The sequence below is a fragment of the Branchiostoma lanceolatum genome, chromosome 14 (genome assembly GCF_035083965.1).
Source record: "Branchiostoma lanceolatum isolate klBraLanc5 chromosome 14, klBraLanc5.hap2, whole genome shotgun sequence".
Lineage (NCBI taxonomy): Eukaryota > Metazoa > Chordata > Leptocardii > Amphioxiformes > Branchiostomatidae > Branchiostoma > Branchiostoma lanceolatum.
In genome coordinates, this window is record NC_089735.1 from 11,234,807 (window position 1) to 11,253,536 (window position 18,730).

The 18,730-nt window shown below is 41.3% G+C and overlaps 2 protein-coding genes across 2 annotated transcripts; one reads left to right on the forward strand and one right to left on the reverse strand.

Moving 5' to 3' along the window:
* The first annotated feature begins 425 nt into the window (after positions 1-425).
* On the forward strand, positions 426-7,248 carry LOC136448451 (multiple inositol polyphosphate phosphatase 1-like). Its single transcript, XM_066448016.1, has 4 exons — positions 426-1,634; positions 4,394-4,491; positions 4,769-4,905; positions 5,937-7,248. Exons 1-4 carry the CDS (start codon positions 800-802, stop codon positions 6,373-6,375), a joined length of 1,509 nt encoding a protein of 502 aa, XP_066304113.1. The 5' UTR covers positions 426-799; the 3' UTR covers positions 6,376-7,248.
* Positions 7,248-17,003, reverse strand: LOC136448721 (deoxyribonuclease-1-like). Its single transcript, XM_066448365.1, has 11 exons — positions 16,317-17,003; positions 15,618-15,706; positions 14,984-15,070; positions 13,997-14,106; positions 13,397-13,460; positions 12,565-12,700; positions 10,336-10,490; positions 9,804-9,900; positions 9,531-9,594; positions 8,657-8,778; positions 7,248-8,282 (listed from the first exon to the last, which is right to left on the reverse strand). Exons 1-11 carry the CDS (start codon positions 16,527-16,529, stop codon positions 8,037-8,039), a joined length of 1,383 nt encoding a protein of 460 aa, XP_066304462.1. The 5' UTR covers positions 16,530-17,003; the 3' UTR covers positions 7,248-8,036.
* Positions 17,004-18,730: the final 1,727 nt, after the last annotated feature.

Consider the following 18,730-nt stretch of genomic DNA (forward strand, 5'->3'; position numbering starts at 1 on the left):
TGGAAATATTATTTCGGCTTTATATCAACTCTAAATCTCTGTTACGCAAATACAAAGAAAATGTGTAATATAAAATTTACTACACAATCAAAACGAGCAACGAAAAAAAGTGTATTTTTGAGAGTTTGTCACTATTTCATTTTCTCATCACCTCCCCCCCCCCTTGCATAAGGTTGGGTCCACCCTGATACATTGGATGAAGAGGAAACAAAGATGTGGGATGCAGAGGGAAGTGATGTTGTACTGATCAGTGGTGGAATGAGTCCAGCCCATGTCTACATTCTGCAGTGAGGACACTGTTCAGAGGAAGGGAAGAGCTTGAAGACAAGCGTGCGAAGACTGATATCAAGTCCGGTTGTAATTGTGAAGCACTGTGCATTGGTCGAAATATATCTTGAGCTTGTCGTTTTATATAGACTCGGGGTAATGGAGGTTGATAGAAGTGATGTACAAAAGGAGTGATGTACTGAACCCAAATGGAAATGGTATCTAGTGATTGCATTTCTTGGGGAAAGTCAAGTTAAAGTCATCCGGTAAACATCACAACGTGTTTGACTGAGCCAGCAAGCATCAAGTTACCTTCATTTTCGAATTCCTCCATGTGGTCCTTATGCGCGAATTAGCTCCCATGGCAACTGGAGAACTTTCTCTTTGACTGTTAAAGCTCGCTATGTGATGCTTATACCAGACTAGTTTTGAATGTACTTATGGATATTTGCCAGCATTGTTAAAGATCTTAATAATCAACCCGTCATGATTTGTTATTCCAACACAAGCCTGTCGATGCTTCTATTGTAAAATGTCGCTCTACGTCGCAACAATGTTTATCAGATTAGGACGGCGTACCAGGGTTCGAATCCCGCCTGTCGTGACATGCTTTTCGCTGCTCTTCATTGCAAGCCAGGTTTCTACCCAGGACCCGCGAGGATCTGTGAAACCCGACATTTTCGCCACCTACACGAAATATGACTCCTCCTTCACCTGGCTAGAAAGGACAGAAAGAGACAAGATTCCGGCGGAAACATGTCCTCATCTCCGCCAATGTAAACCTGTTCATGTCAGTATGCTGATGAGGCACGGGACACGATATCCTCAAAAGAGGATCATCGGCAAAATCGACTACGTCGTTTCCTCGATTCGCCACTACGGGTCAAAGGAAAAGGACATCGTGAACGTGATGAGGCGGTGGCAAAATTCATTTGAGTGGCAGGATGCGATGATGCTCTCAGAAACAGGCAAATGGGAAATGGAGGAACTCGCGGGTCGCACTGTCCAACGTTTTCCTGCAGTATTCCACGGCGCAAAGCCGGAGAGCCTAAGAATTGTAAGCAGCACAAAGAACAGGACCATAGACAGTGCCTCTGCATTTGTAAGAGGAATATGGAATGGTTTAAAGGAAATTAAAGCAGCCGATAGCATAAAGGACCCGCGGAAATTAAAGACTGAAGCAGGTCCTCAGACAGACAAACTCTTGGTCTTTCTTGAGAAGTGCAAGAAGTGGGCTGAAGAAGTTGAGGGAAGCCCAGAGGCCTTACAAGAAGTGTCAAAGTTCTTGGAAGGTCCTGAGGTTAGGAGTGTGCTGAAGAACATCACCTCGCAGTTAGGACCTTCAGTGCTGCTGGATTTCTCAGCCGGTAAGTTTGCTTAAGCCCCCCTTTCACTGGACCCACGGTGCACTGGCGTTGTCGCTGCGTCCTCAACTGGATTTGTGTTACTTTTGACTTTATAATGGGAATACAGGTATATTTCAAAACTTACAAGCTACAGGATAATGACTAAAAAGACAAAGAAAATATACAAAGCTTAAAAAGATTCAGTTTTTGTAAATGAAATTCGTTGAGTGCTTTGTCAATTTGATTGGCTGCAGCGACAACGCTTTATTGAAGAAAAAAGAGATTAATTTTATGACGTTGAAAAGAAAATTTGGTGAGTCCATTTTTTATGTGGAACAAAATTGAATCCTTTTGCAAACTTTTATGTCTCGACATGTTAGCATTCATGCTACTCACTGTAGTTATAGATTTTAGTCTGTTGGTAGCCAATTAGTTTTGTTTGTTGTTGCTGTATGTTATTCTGATATGGAACAAGTCAAGTTTGATTCCATAATTCATGTTGTTGTTTCAACCATGAGCTCAAAGATACTGTAAACTCCTGATTTTTCCTACGCTGCTGAATTTAGATGCCGTCAACTTGTTAATAATGAAATACTTACAACATGTACAATAGAATTGAAGTGAATGAAATCAAATGTTTCAGGCAAAATATCATTAAAGCATTTTCATCAGGGTAAACAAATTCAACAAATCTTGTTCCAAGGTATACCCAGAGTACACTCACATATACCTCTTCTATTGCCAATATATATTATGTATATAGGACCCCCGGAAATTAAAGACTGAAGCGGGTCTATATGCCAGGTCTCATTTACCAATTAGAACAAGGCGTATGATGGAGTATAGGTCATTCAGCACCAAGGGCAGGCCTGACATCCCTAATTAAGTGGATGCTATTTTATACAGTAGAGTAATTGCTTTCATTTGTGTGGATTCATTCAGCATCAGAATTGGACATCATGATTTATTGATGGTGACAGTTTGTAATTGTCATTTCAATTTTAGATCTAGTTTTAGGTTCATAGAATGTTAGTGTCTACCTTAAAACACTCCTTCCTGCTCCAACCGTGAAATTGGATCCATGCAAAAATAAATGACTTTGTGACAGTAGCTACTTAAGACTTGGTAGATTGAGACACGAGGAAATGGCTGGCATGGTTTTCCTTTGGATGAGAATCGTAGGCGTGGTCGCCCATCATTGACACTTAAGAAGGTGGTAGAAGAGGTTGTAGGTCTTGAAGACGATGTACTCTGCTCTGTCATGCTTGACAGGAACCTGTGGCGTCATTTGTGTCACCTCACAGAGGATGAACTGAACTGAAGATTGAGTCAATAGGTCATGTTCCCTGAAATTACTTGCTATATAATTGGGAACAAGGCTTGTGATAATGTTCAGCACCAAGGACAGTCCTAACAACTATCATCTTCGGATGCTGTTTTATATTCAGTGGAGCAAGTGTATTTTTTCAATAGCTTTTTGATATGGTGACCAAAACCATTTATTTAAGTTTGTCAAATGCTCAAGCAGTGGAAAAAAAAAGTCAATACTTTAAAATGAAATCATTATCCCTTGTGTAAATTATAATCTCTAAGACCAATGCATGTGATGTTCAACAAGGGACTTGTAAATAATGTAATTGTATACATTAGAAGTAAAACATCTGTATACGTTACAATGATAAACTTGCACGTTTTTCTTCACAATGGGTGTGATATTGCCACATGAATGAATAATGACTCTCCCCCATAATCTATTATCTTCTTCCATGGTTCAAAATATGGTGGAGTTGCAAGAATCATAAATAATACATCCTGGTTGTACTACCTGCTTTTGTAATGGCAACAATGCGGATTTATTAACACTAAATAATACATCCTTGAACCGGGCACGCCAACTTCTATTGATAGTGTTTTGTCAACAATCTTATCAATAACAGTGACGGATATTGAGAGAGCAGAGGATGGATGGGAAGGTTGTTACCTTCTTCTGATTGCACCTCAGGCGTCTTTCTGACACTGCCCATTGATTGGACGAAAGCAGGGCATTCAGAAGAAGGTAGTGGTCTCCCTATATATCCAACCTCTGCTTGTTAGAGAGCACTAGCTATTGGTCACTGTTTAGTGTGCCCTAGCTTAACCATATACTGCTAGACTCTTGATTGGTTTAAGGCTTGGCCAATCAGGAGAATCTTGAATACATGTTAGGCAAATACATGTTGTTAAATTCTCGTAGAACTCTCGGGTACCTGGGACTCTACCCTCCCTCCACCCAAAGGACAATAACTTTTCCTATGGTGTTATCTTACCATAGGAACCTTCCTAACTTTTTTTACATTACAATGTGTTGTCTTACCATAGGAACCTTCCTAACCTATTTTACATTACAAAGTCGCTAATGCATGACTGTGTGATTTGCCATGTAAAAACCGGTTTTTCTAGTCATTGTATATTAAGTACTGGTTATTTCTGCTAGTTCACTTTAGTGACGCTGAAGAAGAGTGATGGATGTCACTCGAAACGTCTGGAAATAAATCTCCGAATATTTATCCAGTTGTATATAGTTTGAATTTCTCCTTATATATTGTTTACCTGGATGTCTAACCTTCACAAACGCACATGTTGTTAAATGCTTATTATGATTTCTCCATTAACGGGTACCAGACTATTCAGCAATGGAAGTAATTGAAGGAGTGAATAGAGCTAGTCTAGGGTGGATACCAGGCTTATAATGTCCAGATGACATCTAATTTAGATTCTAAATTGTGTTGTTTGTGTCCCAGCTCACTTGAAGGTGATGTGGACCATCTGTGCCATGGAGACTGCAGTGTATGGAGGCCGGTCAATCTGGTGTGACCTGTTTAGACCTGAAGACCTACAGGTCTGTTCCATCAACGTTGATATCTTTAGAATCTTTATTCTTTGCACAACTTGAAATGTCTGAATTGTGTCAATAATTTACATTCAATACAGCAGTACAAACAATGGGTGTGAACATACTGGCAAACTTTTCCATTAAAGTCAAGCTAAATTTGAAACCTAAGAAATCATAGGATTGATGTTGCATTGCATGAACAATGCAAAAAGTAATTTCCATCTAGGAGCACATTGTATATCTTACCTGTTTTAACAAGGCTGTTGTTTGAATGCCCCTACAGGTGCTAGAGTATCTGTCAGATCTGACTTCATACTGGAAGCATGGTTATGGGCACAGAGTGAACTACAGACCAGGGTGTAACCTGCTGCAGGAGATGCTCAAACCTATGGAGGGTTTTGTCTCAGGAAATAAAAGCAGGTAAGTACATGTACCATCCTCTTATGCCCAGCACCGCTTGTACTGTCCTGTGTTCTGTCCTTCTTGCTGTGTTAGCGCTGGCCCCAGCCAATCATGTTGTCGCTTACCTTCAAGAGGTAGCGTGATTGGCTGGTAACCTTCCCTCCATCAACAGGAGGGGGACTATCTGATTGGCTGATGACTCGCCAGTGCGAACACTGCAAGAAGAACAGATTGCAAATTAGGTGCACCAAGTCCGTTGTTTGACGTATCTACTGTACAAGCGTGAGACCTGGTCGGATGGTAAGCACTAGTGCTGGGACTTTATGAAATTCTTTGTCAATGGTGCAAGTAATTTGGCACCATGAAATACTGTAAAACTAAAAAGTATCATAATGATACAGTATTTTTATAATCATGATTTTCATGGTTTACCTACTTGTTTAGGTGCTGGCATTTCCATTGTGTTGCTTCTATTGTTTCAACCGAGATACAGCAAATTGCTCATTCAATGGTGTAGCAAAATAGAGATGCCACAAATTAAAAGAATCTAGGGTCACATTATCTATTGTACCATGAACTACAGTGCTAAGCTGATGCCCTAAAGAGCCCCCTGTTGGCACTAAGCTGATCTGCAGCCCTCTCATTTGGGCAGTCTTTCATGCAGCTTAATCTTCTTTAGTCTAGATATCACTGACAACGTACAAGAATCAAGGAAACAAATGTTCCTGTAAATCATTACGTGTTTGTAGTGGTTTTATTCTCGCTGCTTTCAGGATAGCTTCTCCACTGCAAATTTACAACACCACAAATTAGGCCTTTCCAATTCATTGCTGTGACAGAATGTTTTAATCAAACACGAACTTAATTAATACAGCTTGAAAAGTTCTTTTCCCCTTCTATTACGAAATGAAGTTGCAACAAAAATGAATGAATTTACAGTAGTTGTGTTGCCCTGTGTAAAATCTAACTTACTGAAACATACCTGGAATATTAGAATTTAGCCATTAAGTTTATACAATATATGTCATATAATTTCGTTTTCTGCTCAGCTTGAGAGGACAGTTCCTGTTTGGCCACACCGACACGCTGGTTGCACTGTACAGTCTCCTGGGGTTATTCAAGGACAGGGCGCCTCTGAGGGCGGACAACTTCGCCGAACACAAGAACCGTGTTTTTCGTACGTCCCACATCTCTCCCTTTGGAGCTAACCTCGCCCTCGTGCTGTACAAGTGTGACGGCGTCTCTCCATGTGACGAATCGGAACAAGGGAAACCTACCCAGGATGCACCACAAGGGTCACAGCCTGATGACCCCGCAGGGTCAAAGTTCAGAGTGATGATGATGGTAAATGAACGAGTGGAACAGTTCCCGGGGTGGCATCAGGCTTCGTGTCCGTACGAGGTTGTCAGGATGTTGTACAAGGATGTTCTTGAACATTGTGAGGACTGGTGCAATATGAGCGGTAAAGAGAGCCATCCAGAGTTGTAAAACAAAAATCGTCAAATGTAGAAAATTGATTAGTTTGGTCAGTATTTTTGTAGACCATATCTATTATCGATATCATAACATATTCTGGTGCAATTGCTACAATTATTTGTAGTTGTTCTGTAAAAGAGCTAATATCAATAGTGTTTGTTGTTCTCAGGTAAAATGTTTCCGTCCTGTGTCAAGCAATAGGCCAACAGAAGGCAATCAAAAAAAGGCAGAAAAAGGTATTGAATCAGAATGTGAAAAAAGTGTAATAGCAGAAAGTGGCCATTTCTGTACTTTTTCTGTTGCACAGATTTTTTCAAATTATTGGACACTTAAGATGGCCTCTCCAATGAAGGCTAATTCTAATATAAGATATGATGTACTAATGTGACTGTGACATGAATCAGGTGTCTATCCTCAGGTGTCTATCCTTAAAGTCTTGTTGCACTTCTGGAGAAGTACATGTAAAGCCTTCTATGTACATGTATGTTTCCAAGATGTTTCAGAAATGTTCTACACAGCCTTTTTGAGATCTGTGGGCTATTTCCAGAATTCCAATATTATTGCATAGATTACATTTATATGGAAAAAAATAGTTAAAGGATGATAATGATATTGATGCTGGTACAGGTTGAAAAATGTAGAAGAAACCATATTTTGATTTGGTGCCCCTCCTTTGGACACTGTCTGCAGATAGTTGGGTAGATTACGGCCAGAATAAAAAGCAGATCAGAAAATGTTACGATTTTGTACCCAACATCTGCTTGAAGATTACAAGTAGTTAGTTTTAAGTGTCTTATACATGTCTGGAAAGAATATTGTGATGAAGTAATGTTGATTGTACTAACAGTGACGATATTGTTAAGTAAACTGTGGCGACTCAGAAATCCTGGAGAACGTAAGGCTAAAAATACAGGATTGTGCAGTTGGAAAATGTTGTATTACAAAGTCAGTCTACTAAGTAGGCAGTGACATCAAGAATCTGCAAGGAGCCACTTAAAGATTCTGTGTTAGCTCAACACATGCAAGTAATCACTGAACTTCATGTGGGTGATTTTCTTAACAAAAGTGTTGATATGAAATGTTGCCTTGTGCATTTTGTGACAAGTGTGATACCTCAGCTACAAGTACCATGAATATTAGAAAACTGTGATGGTTATACATGGTTCAATGTTTGCAGTCATATGAATGTTAGTTTATATTGTATACTTGATAAAATATTTGTGTACTTCAGTGATAGGTGCAATTCTGTGTCAACAAATACTGTCCATTCAATGGATACTAAACTATTAGATAGAATAAATATTTCGTGCTGCTATAGGTATATATGTGCCATTGTCCAAAGTACTGGTACAAATTGTTGTGCAAGCACAGCCCATCTCATTTTCAATATCTGTCCATTTTAAGGTAGAAAATGTCAAATGTTCACCCAATGTCGCATTGGGCCGCAGGCACTGCATTGAATTAGCCTCTAGAAGGAAAGAGGAAAATGATAGGACCTATGTCGCAAATTAAAACTGTACTCCCTGGCCAGCTAATTCCTATGACATGTTATGTGTCTAATGTGCCAATATCTACTCTTTCCACCGACATGTGGAGCCTGGTAGAGGCTAGCGTTGCATGTCCAAATGAGTTACATCGCTCAAACGTAGATAAAAACAATTCCCTGTCGTCTGTTAAACCATAGGCGTCGATATGCTAATCTCACAGCCGCCTTCGATGACGTCACACACTAACATTAATGTCAAGGTCTTATCCTCCTCGCCAAATGCTTTCTTGAAACGTGGTAAGATGTCCGGCGACAAGAAGTGCAGAACGATTTTAAGATCTTCGATCTCCTTCTGAAGCTTGGAACCGTCTGGGAAGAACTTGGCCGCTAGAATTTTGCGAAGGTCGCCGGTCTCTGTGTATAGCGTTTCAACCTGAAAAATGTTAATAAACGCACTTCAATATCATTCTAAAAACAGTTTTGAACTTTCTAACGAGTTTAAAAGCGCCCACATTTTGGACCGTACAGCACCAGTCTTTGTCAAGGACAACCGAGAAATTTCCAACAAATTTGAAGTTTTGACTCTTAAAATGTCTTAGCATTATTTTCCTAAATACACCAACGATATAAATGTTATTTGGAAACATCTAGATAGAAATATGCTATAGTAGATATCTCTTATGGAATACATTTATTGTCACTATCAGGCAATCAGTTGTGGGGAACGACCAGCAACTTTCCAGATGCTTTACATTTTGTTATATCATCAGGAATGCAAAGTTATCATGTAGGTACTAGGTGACTCACACGATAGTCCTCGAAAGTTTTGGAAAAAGTCGTAACCAAATGTGCCGGATCAGAGACAGAGGCCCGGGCATCATACAGCTTCAGGGACTGCTCACTCTCCACGCCTCTCAGGTTCCAGTGATCTATAAGGAGAAGATACACCCGTGCATACATTTATAGTTCCGCCGGGTTGGTAAATCACTGGTTTACAAAGTTCTTCATAGTCGGAGAGCACAGCAGATACACCCATTGGATTTAGAAGGCCATATGCATCAGTAAATCTACAACAGTCATTAATTGGGATGAGGGGGATACAACCTCAGTCATGTTTGTGACCGCATTCTCCGCACTGCAGCAGCTGCAGTGTGAAGAAGAACTGGTCAGTACTGCCCTGAGGAAGGGGATCCGGACACTCGGGCGGTCACCGAAACTACGGCTAAGTCTCGACTCTAGATGTATGCAAAGAACTTAACCAAAGAACCTACACCGTCAGTGGATGGCCTGAGTCAAGATATTGAAAAATACAGTTGTAAAGAAGGCATTGAAAGGACGGGGGAAAGTAGCGGAGAAGTAAGAACAGCTAAAGTCTATCCCACAGAGGCAAGACCGCTAAGAGACCGTTTTGTGTCAAAACGTTTGACTGGTCGCCCTCTCAATGGTCTTCCAGTGATCTCTCAATGATATTTCAATGATATCATTCCCAGTAATATATCCAAGGTCTCCTAACTATCTCACAATGGTCTTTCAATGATCTCAAAGATCAACAATTTCAGTCTCTCATTGGTTGCCCGACGGTCTCTGTCCTGTGGAGATGACAATGGAGTCTAAAGAAAGAGAGAGTACCTACATGTAGGGCCGCGGGGGCACGTCAACATTATAAATGTGAATAACGCACCTTTTAAGCTTACTGCCGGCTGAATTTGAATTTCGATAGGATAGTGGTCACTGAGATCTTCCACCTAAACACAAAAATGATGAATTAGTGTATTTTACAATAGGTCAACTTTAGTTCCAAACCATCATTGATTGATTAAGATTAAATACAGTGGCCGAATCGCGATGTTATTTGTCATAGTAGTGATAAAACGTATAATGAACTGTCTAAATCTACACTGCCGGCCTAACACAGAATTTTCCATTTGTTGAAGTAAGGAAATAAGATCTTCACCAAGTCTCTGTCTAAGTCGAACGCCGTGTCGTACTCGAAGATTTTGCCGCTCTCCGGTATAAGGGCCCTTTTCAAATCCTGTCCGGCCAATACGAACCTTAGGTGTGGAAGGAAACATACAAGACTTTCAAAATTTGTTACACAGTTTGTAAAGCTTTAATCGATGGTTTTTCACCACAGAAATCATATACATATACATATATCTTGATGAAGAATCAAATAAGGCAATCGGACAGAGTTCACAACTCAAACAGTAAGCGCCTTCTAGCAGAACATGAGGAAACTGCACTGCAGAAACGCAAACGCACACACAAAAACACACACACACATACATACAAACACACACACAAACACAGAGAGAGAGAGAAAGAGAGAAAGAGAGAGAAAGAGAGAGAGTCAGAGAGAGAGAGAGATAGAGAACCAAAACAATTCCTCAGTCCTTCGGGTCAAATAAAAAGGAACACATCTGTCGGTTACGTTTTAACGGCTGCTTGAATAGACGAAACCAACTTGTCTTTAGAATAGCCTGTACCTGTCGTAAGCACAGCCTAATTTGGCAAGCGTTGTGTCTACGTCATCCCCAATTGGCCAATGGAATTTCGAGTTTGCACGCAGGTCCGATGCCTTCAGTTGTTTCCCAGTCACATAGTTGCACCCGGCTCTGAAATTGCCTGCGAACATCACGTTCTGCAGAACACAATGACATGCACATTATCATACGTATTCAAACTGAAGTTCACACAGGAAAATCCCACCGGTATTTGCAACACGACTAATACATTCTCGATAATGACAAAGGACTAACTATAATCTAGAGAGGAAAAACTACTTTCGTCAGTGTAGAAAAGGTCATAATTGCAATCATCCATTCAATACTTAAACTAGAGTTCCACGACCTCATATCTTCGCCAAATAATCTGAATTGTACCGACAGATGCAAGTACCAAATTACCGCCATTTACCAATATGACATTACATAGCCGTTTTTCTCAACGACCATTCAATTTAAGTCTTTATTTGCTTAAACAATATCTATCAATGTTCCCCTCTTTTTCAGTGGCTTGATATGCTACATGTCTGAAAGTCCTCTCATGGAATGTCAATGACAGTTAGACATCCAGGTAATAAGAATTTTTCTGATTTATCTATTCGGCTGTAGAGAAGTACAGCCAGGGCTACCCAAAGGCTAAGGCTATTACGGGTTAGCCCTAGTAACTGAACAATATGCATACCTTGATACAAGCTTTCACAAAGACTAAAATACGACTTAAATGCATATAAACGCGCACAAACATAGAACTCGGCGGATTTAAAAAAAATTCATTAATCATGCAAATTAGGTCCTGTTTGGCATAATTATCATCTTACGTCAATCATCAGATTCACTTTTAAATCTAGCTGTCTTCATACCAAACATAACAGATACATTTTAGTCCTTTCTTTTCAATTGCCCAGCTAGTAAGCTAGCTGTTGACCTATATTCAGGACGCCAGCTGTTGACCTAGATTCTGGACGCCAGATGTGTACTATCACATGCCGCGTACTATGGTGCAGCAGTGCTATACATTTTCCTCAATGATTACGTAAAGTAGGTCATGATCTGCATAATGAGCATATCATTATGTTAATCATCACCTAAGGTACGTATATACCAAATACAAGAATAATCCATTAATCACTGCTTGAGTTATTCTCCTCAAAAGTTACAAACAAATAGGCCCACTGCAGTTTAAGGCAAGCTGCAAGGGGGCCCAAACTTACATCACTTACTCCCTGCCCCAAGATCTATCTACCACTTAAAAATCATAACCATAGCACCTGCAAAAAATTTGACCACAAACTTTAAGCGGATTAATAAACTTTCCTCATTTATTATGCAAATTAGCTCCTGGTTTTCATAATATGAATTTGATTAGGTAAAACATAACCTAAGCTATTTACATGCCAAAAACCATGACGATCCGTCAACCCCTTCTTTAGTTATTCGCCTCCAAAGGTTTCAACAAAAACGCCAACTGTAGGTCCACAAAATCCGCTAGGGGGCCCAAACTTACACCACTCATTCCCTGTTCCAGACTCTATGTATTACTGAAAAATCATGAGCCTGGCACCTCCAGAAAATTCGACCTCAAACTTTAAAACTCAGCTGCAGTACCTATAATATCCGCTAGGAGGCCCATTATCGAACTTGACCTTCCTCTTTGACACTACTACCTACCCACTAAATATCATGCACAGTCGTCAACAGCACTTTGAGTTATGCTGGCGACATACAAACCACACAAATACAAAGCCCGCTGCAGTACTGCAGGAAAGCGCCAGATGAATAATTTTCAAACTTGACCTTCGTTCCTACAACCGCTTCTGATCTACGAAAAATCATGAAGATCCATCAACGTTTCCGTCACTTTTTTTGCCTACATACAAACACAGAAATACGCAAAGTCCGCTGCAGTACTGATAGAATAAGCCAGGTCAACGGTTTTCGAACTTGACCTTCCTTTGCACAACCCCTACACACCTACTAAAAATCATAAAGATTCATTGAAGCTTTCTTGAGTTATACTCCTGACATACATACAGACCCACCCAACAGATTTTTCAACCAAAAACATAATCTTCCCCGAGTACAAGTACTCGGCGAAGATAATAACTATCATTGTTCACAGGATCTTATTTGTTTGAACATTTTAAAAGCACCATTCTATTGAACTAATGATATTGATGTTGTTTTCCGTAGTTCTGTGTCGTCTTTTCCCACCTTTATATTCCACTTTTCGTACACATCACTATACACGTCGGCCAGGTGGTCTATTTCCTGTGCGGTGTCAGTGGCTGAGGGGAAAACTGCCACCAAGGCAACATCATCTAGCGCTGTGAAAACAACAGAACAAGGCCTTCAGAGATGGCAGACTTCACCCCAGCACACAACCAGAGCCCATGACATACTGTAACCACACATATTGCTATACGGTATGAAAGACGTACACACTTATGCGGACGAGCTAAAGCAACACTTCATTCCCTTTGGGCAAAGTACAGAGCAATGCAACATCGAAAAAGTTACAAAGAAACCACATGGAAGGACCGCACGAAAATATACATACCAAATTAAGCTTCTCAATTAGTGCTGCGTAGCTAAACGTAACATCAGGTACGGGTACCCGAGTAATTTGAAAAATTAACATGTGTTTTTCTGAACTTCTTCAATGACAAAAACATAAACTGTTTTCAACTTGTCAGCATCTTTATTCAAAAAACATAACTAGGTTTCCTACCACCAAACTTCCTTGGCCTAAAATGCTACATGCTATCAAAACTCCCGGTCTGCCTGAATGATCTGTTGCATATTAGTTACGATGTTCCAAGGTATCACATAAGGTCAGGAGATCAGTCACAAAATAAGCACATACTTGGTGTAAACTTATATCGGTACAGTACCGGTACTTTGTGATACGGTATTTTGGACCTGTACCGAATAAACTTTTGTGGTACAGTACCGGTACGCAGAACCGGTACGCAGTACTATTCTCAATATTAGCTGTCTCACTGGTCTTGGTATTCATTACTAGTTTTGTATTCTAGTAAGATACTTGAAGTCACAATAGCACATACCTGACAGCCCCTTGTCACAGCTTGTTTCATCACACGATGATTCTTGATATGTAATATAAACAGAACGCTTTTGTTGTTTTGAGTCCGACTGTATCTTTTCACGTATTGTGTGATCGTGATACAAAATCCATTTGTTGAAGACAGTTTTTATCTTATAATGCAATGTGATTTACGTGCGTTTCATACACATCAGTTACGTAAGGCGGTAAGGTAGTGTATAATGTCATACTATGCAAGAGGGTGCAAAAGGCAACGTTTCTTTTTCTACTACGCCTTCCTCTCTAACAATCATTACTCTGCACGCAGATTTTCAGGGGTAAAATCGTGACGGTTGGTTTCTGACCGGAGCTCAAGACCTGACAGTTAGGCCACTGTAGTAGTAGCTGGCTGCCAGAACACGGGTCATATGAGAGGAAGGTACTGATTGGAGACTAGCTTGGGACCGCATGGTTAGATCTTGGGCCCAGTGAAATATCGTCACGAATTTTCTAAAAGATCTTGGATCTTGAATCTGATTGGAGATCATCGATTGATTATTTATTATTGAGATTGTTCTAATTGTACATAACGTTACATACCCGTGTCTTGCAATGAAAACCGCACAATGAATGGCGCTCTGTCGAAAACCCTGGCATCGCCGTCCAGTCCGTAATAATAGGAGTCCGTCATCACCACTCCTTTGTCAACCCTGATGATGAGAAAAACATCGTTCATGAGACACGTGCTGCCCAACCCCTGTCTTCTTTAACTATAATCGAACAAACCAGAATGAACGAATACCGATTTTCATCATGTTTACCTTCACGGAATGGACACATTGTTTTTGCTCCGTTTCTTCTTCCTCTGACATGGACCAGACGTCAGTCAGCAGACACCTTGTGGTGTTCGATTACATCATGAAGCAAGTGGCAGGACAGAGCTGGAGGGGCTGGTCAGTCCCGGTACAGACACGTTTGGATGGGGGTACAGACACTTTTGCACGGAGGTACGGACACTTTTGCGCGGGGGTACGGACACTTTTGGATATGGGGACGGGCACCTTTGGATGGGGGTACGGACACTTTTGGATAGGGGGACGGGCACCTTCGGATGGGGGGACGGACACTTTTGGATAGGGGGACGGACACTTTTGGACGGGGGTACGGACACTTTTGGATGGGGGTGCGGACACTTTTGGACGGGGGTACGGACACTTTTGGATGGGGGTACGGACACTTTTGGATGGGGGTACGGACACTTTTGGATGGGGGCACGGATACTTTTGGATGGAGTCACGGACACTTTCGTATGGGGGTACGGACACTTTTGGATGGGGGTACGGACACTTTTGGATGGGGGTACGGACACTTTTGGACGGGGGTACGGACACTTTTGGATGGGGGTACAGACACTTTCGGATGGGGGTACGGTCTGGTCACCATACATTATTATTTGATCAAGAACAAACAATTATAGCAGAAGTTTGTTAAGTTAGACCATGTGAAAGTAGCAAATGCATGTTGCCTTTCTAGATTAGTTATGTGTTTTACAATATCATTTATGGGTTTATTAGGACTTTTTTTTACCTGTATATGAAGGCGAACTGCTCCCTCGGCACTATTCCTACCCTTTTGCTGACGATGATGCCGTAGTCTTCGTCTTCAGCCATATTCCTGGGAAAACACGATTTTAATGTTAAAACAGTTTTGATAGCAGGTTTGTTGCAACTTCATTTCTTAGACCTAAAACTTTTGATGATATGCTGAGAGTTATCGAATAAATATTACATCATCAGCTTATTTGGAATTTTCACAATAGAAACTGAGATAGAAAACGTTTGCTAAAGCATCTTTTTTAGATACCTTTCAAAAGTATGATACATCTGACAAGTGATTAAGATTATTAACGTTATTGGTTTACATGTTCCACAGTAACCTTCTGAACCCAAAGTTGATATATCTTTTGTATAACGGATTCAAATGAATTAGTCTAGTTTGATCGTCGGCACACCCTCTATGACATATTACGTTCACAAAGATGGTTCTGATTTCGCGTCCGTATGCGTTTGTGTATTTGTGAACAGCATCACCTGACAAGTTGTAGATTTTCTTTTGGACTAGGTGCAGATGGATCTTTATGATATCTGGTATATATGTCGGCAAAACGGAGGGAAACTTCGATTGTTGGCCTCCTCATTCTAAAAAAAATAAAGTTCCTCACATGGTGATCTTGTCGAAGAGGTCATAGATAGCCTTCCCCGTGTTGTCCATGATACCCAACAGTAGTAAGATGTCGTACCTCCGGACAAGCTTCATGGAGAAAGGAATCTGATGACTAACTAGAGACAATTTGTCCCTGTCATACAGCCATGACCTCACCAACTACTTTGCTCCCGAACACTACCGAGACAAAATCTGCACTGGGGAAGGGAGTAGCATGGAATCCATTTTTTTCAACCTTTATTTAACCTTGAAAGTATGCAAAACACTCTTCGGCCGAGGCCGTTTTTCAAGAGTTCAAGGGAGGAGGTCAGGGGTCATTTCAACGTACCATAGGAAAATAGAACATAAATTGTTATACAAAGATAACGTTACAATCAAGTATTCCATAATCATATTCAGCAAATAAAGATAAGTCGACGATATAATATCATTGCCCTATTCGGTAATCATATTCAGTTCGTAGTTACTCGACCGCAACGACTGAAGGCGCAGTTCTCAAATTGGGTGTCAGACTATTCCATAGAGTACTACTTGAGTAGGAGATAGACCTTCTATATACTTCTCTATGGACCATTGGTACATACAGTAGGCCTAGATCTAGTTCGCTCCTATGGTCGCATCCAAGAAAAATACACACACACACACACACACACATGGGCAGAGAGAGAGGGGGGGGGGGGGGGGAAGACAGACATACCTTGATGAGAACCTGAACTTCAGCGGGCTCCTCCATGGTTGCCCTGCCGAACTTCTTCAGATGAAACTCCCCGATTCTCAGATGACCTCTACTGGAGCCGAACTCCCGGTCACCGTTTGTCACGGGTACCATTGATACAAGGCAAGTTGCCAAGGTTATCACGAAACTTAATAACTGCAAACGGTAACCATTGCAAAAATGGGGCGTCGACATGTTACAGTTGTAAACCGTATAGCCCGAGGATTTTCAATCTGATATTCGGGCCATGCAACATACGCCTTTAAATCAGCTGTATACAACTGAATACAAGCTTAACACTATGACAGATCTTGGTGGGCCATGTTCGACACGTATTCCCATTATTTGCCGAACGTAGGGGCTTCCCTAGGGCCTAGCCACGTATGTCGTACGGTCGTCGCACGATCACAAACTGAGGGCATTCTTGGGGTAGTCATGCATGTGTCCTGCTGTCTTGTAACGGAAACGGCTGTTTAATATCCTTACCGGCAGTTGGTTCTGTCACAGCCTGCTAATTCCGTGCGCCCTAAAGCTACTCAAGCTAACTGGTGACCAAGTCAATGGCGGTTTGAGAAATACCGTCGCGAAAATTCACTATATGAGGTGCACGATTTTAGCCGAAAACAACTGAGCTTGATCTATCCAGCCATAAGGCACATCTCTTATTAGTTATACGAGGTCAAAAGTCACCTTACTACTAAACCAGTCTAACTACTTCTGTGTAGATAGATTGATATCCAAGCAGACGTTGGGAGGTAACATCGTTACGCTTTCTCCGTTTCTGTAACAATTTCACATTCTGGTCGCCCAACGGTTGTTACATCAGCGGAAAAGGGGTATTATTCTAGGATATAACAAGGACACCTTGGATATAATAATAAGAATTAATCAAGACCAGTGAAAAAAAGACACGCATGCATATAAACTAGTGGACACAGGAATCTGTTTTTGAGTTGACTTTTCTTGTCAATAATTTTGAGCACAACATCGTATTTATTGTGATTATATGAAGTGTTCGACTTCCAGGCGATAGTTTGGCGCCATCTTGGTGTGCAGCGCCACTTCAGACGGCTGCTGTAGGTGCGCGGTCACGTGATTCTGCAGCGTTTGAATGTCGTCTGCACTGAGCAGGCGCAGTCTTGTCGGGTCAGATTTCACCCTGTCCATCAACCACTGAACGACCAACGTCTTCAGCCGACTCCGTCCAGCTTCGGCAATCTTCGTCACCGTCTCGGCTAAAAGCGTCGGCTCGACGACCAACCTTGTCAACTTCGTGCATTTTCGGACAATGTCGACGAGGCTTTCTTGACAGAACAACCCGCATATCCCAAGTAAAAAGAATGACTCAAGTGTCGATTTATATAAATCGGGTATCATTTTCATAACAGCTTCAATTTGTAGGCTCGGGAACACGCTTGGCGTGCAAAATCCCAGGTCAGTGACTGGAAAGTCAGGCCGAAGGAAGGGCCAAAATTCTTCAGGTGTCATGTGGACATCCACGAAGAATAGTCCGAGCCGCAACTTCGGTAATCGTCGGAACACGTCGGCCCATGTCGGTAGCAGGAAAGGGTTGTATCGTTCATGCCTAGTCACAATGACGAGCTGCTTCAAAGATGGAAATCTTCCTCTAGACATGGCCTACAAAAATACAGAAGAAGAGGGAGTCAAAGCTAATGAAATGTGTACGACCAAAGTAACTCCAACGTAAGCCTTCCGCGATCACATTATATTGATAGTTTAATGACAGCAAATTGGAACAGAAGTGGAAGAGTCGTACAAAATTCAGCTATCTTGTGACGAAAAATGTTACCATAGATCCTTGTCGATAAACCTTTCAAAGTTGCTGAAAGTCCAACTACAACAATTGTACGCGCCTAGCCTTTAAGAGTACGATTCTAGCTGAAATGTTCATTTCCCTTCGATGTTCCGAGTCTATATGTGATATCGAAAAGGCAGATGTAATTCATGATATGATATAAATCAAACGCAAGCACCTGTAAAAACTGTCCATTGATGTATGTGCTCTGCAACTTCAGAATTTGTATATGTGAAGGGGTGTCCGGGAACAGCATATCTGGTCCAGCTCTTATTTGCAGACCTACTATAGCCATGGAGTTGCAATCTTTGGTGTAGTTGAGAGCAAAATGGCGGAGGTTTTCCAGGTTGTGTAGGGAAGAGCGGAACATGGCACACTGCGCCCGCGGTAAGCCGTTTACCACCAAGCGTTGGAGGCCGGGGGAACAGGCAAGGACCTTAAAAACAAGAAAGTACGTCAGCAGATGTTGGATTTCTCTTTCGGCAACCAGGAGAAAATTATCTATGTTAGCTGTAGACCTTAATTTCCTAGTTTAAAAATGCCTTGAGCTAGACTCTACTTATCGATTGATTTTCAAACC

Excerpts from the sequence above, each read along its gene's own strand:
- LOC136448451 (XM_066448016.1), top strand. The coding sequence starts at position 800 with ATGTCGCTCTACGTCGCAACAATGTTTATCAGATTAGGACGGCGTACC. Across the intron at positions 4,492-4,768 it reads TTAGACCTGAAGACCTACAG|GTGCTAGAGTATCTGTCAGA; the intron begins GTCTGTTCCATC and ends ATGCCCCTACAG. Across the intron at positions 4,906-5,936 it reads GTCTCAGGAAATAAAAGCAG|CTTGAGAGGACAGTTCCTGT; the intron begins GTAAGTACATGT and ends TTTTCTGCTCAG.
- LOC136448721 (XM_066448365.1), bottom strand. The coding sequence starts at position 16,529 with ATGTCGACGCCCCATTTTTGCAATGGTTACCGTTTGCAGTTATTAAGT. Across the intron at positions 15,071-15,617 it reads CTCTTCGACAAGATCACCAT|GAATATGGCTGAAGACGAAG; the intron begins GTGAGGAACTTT and ends GTGTTTTCCCAG. Across the intron at positions 14,107-14,983 it reads CAGTTCGCCTTCATATACAG|GGTTGACAAAGGAGTGGTGA; the intron begins GTAAAAAAAAGT and ends TCTCATCATCAG.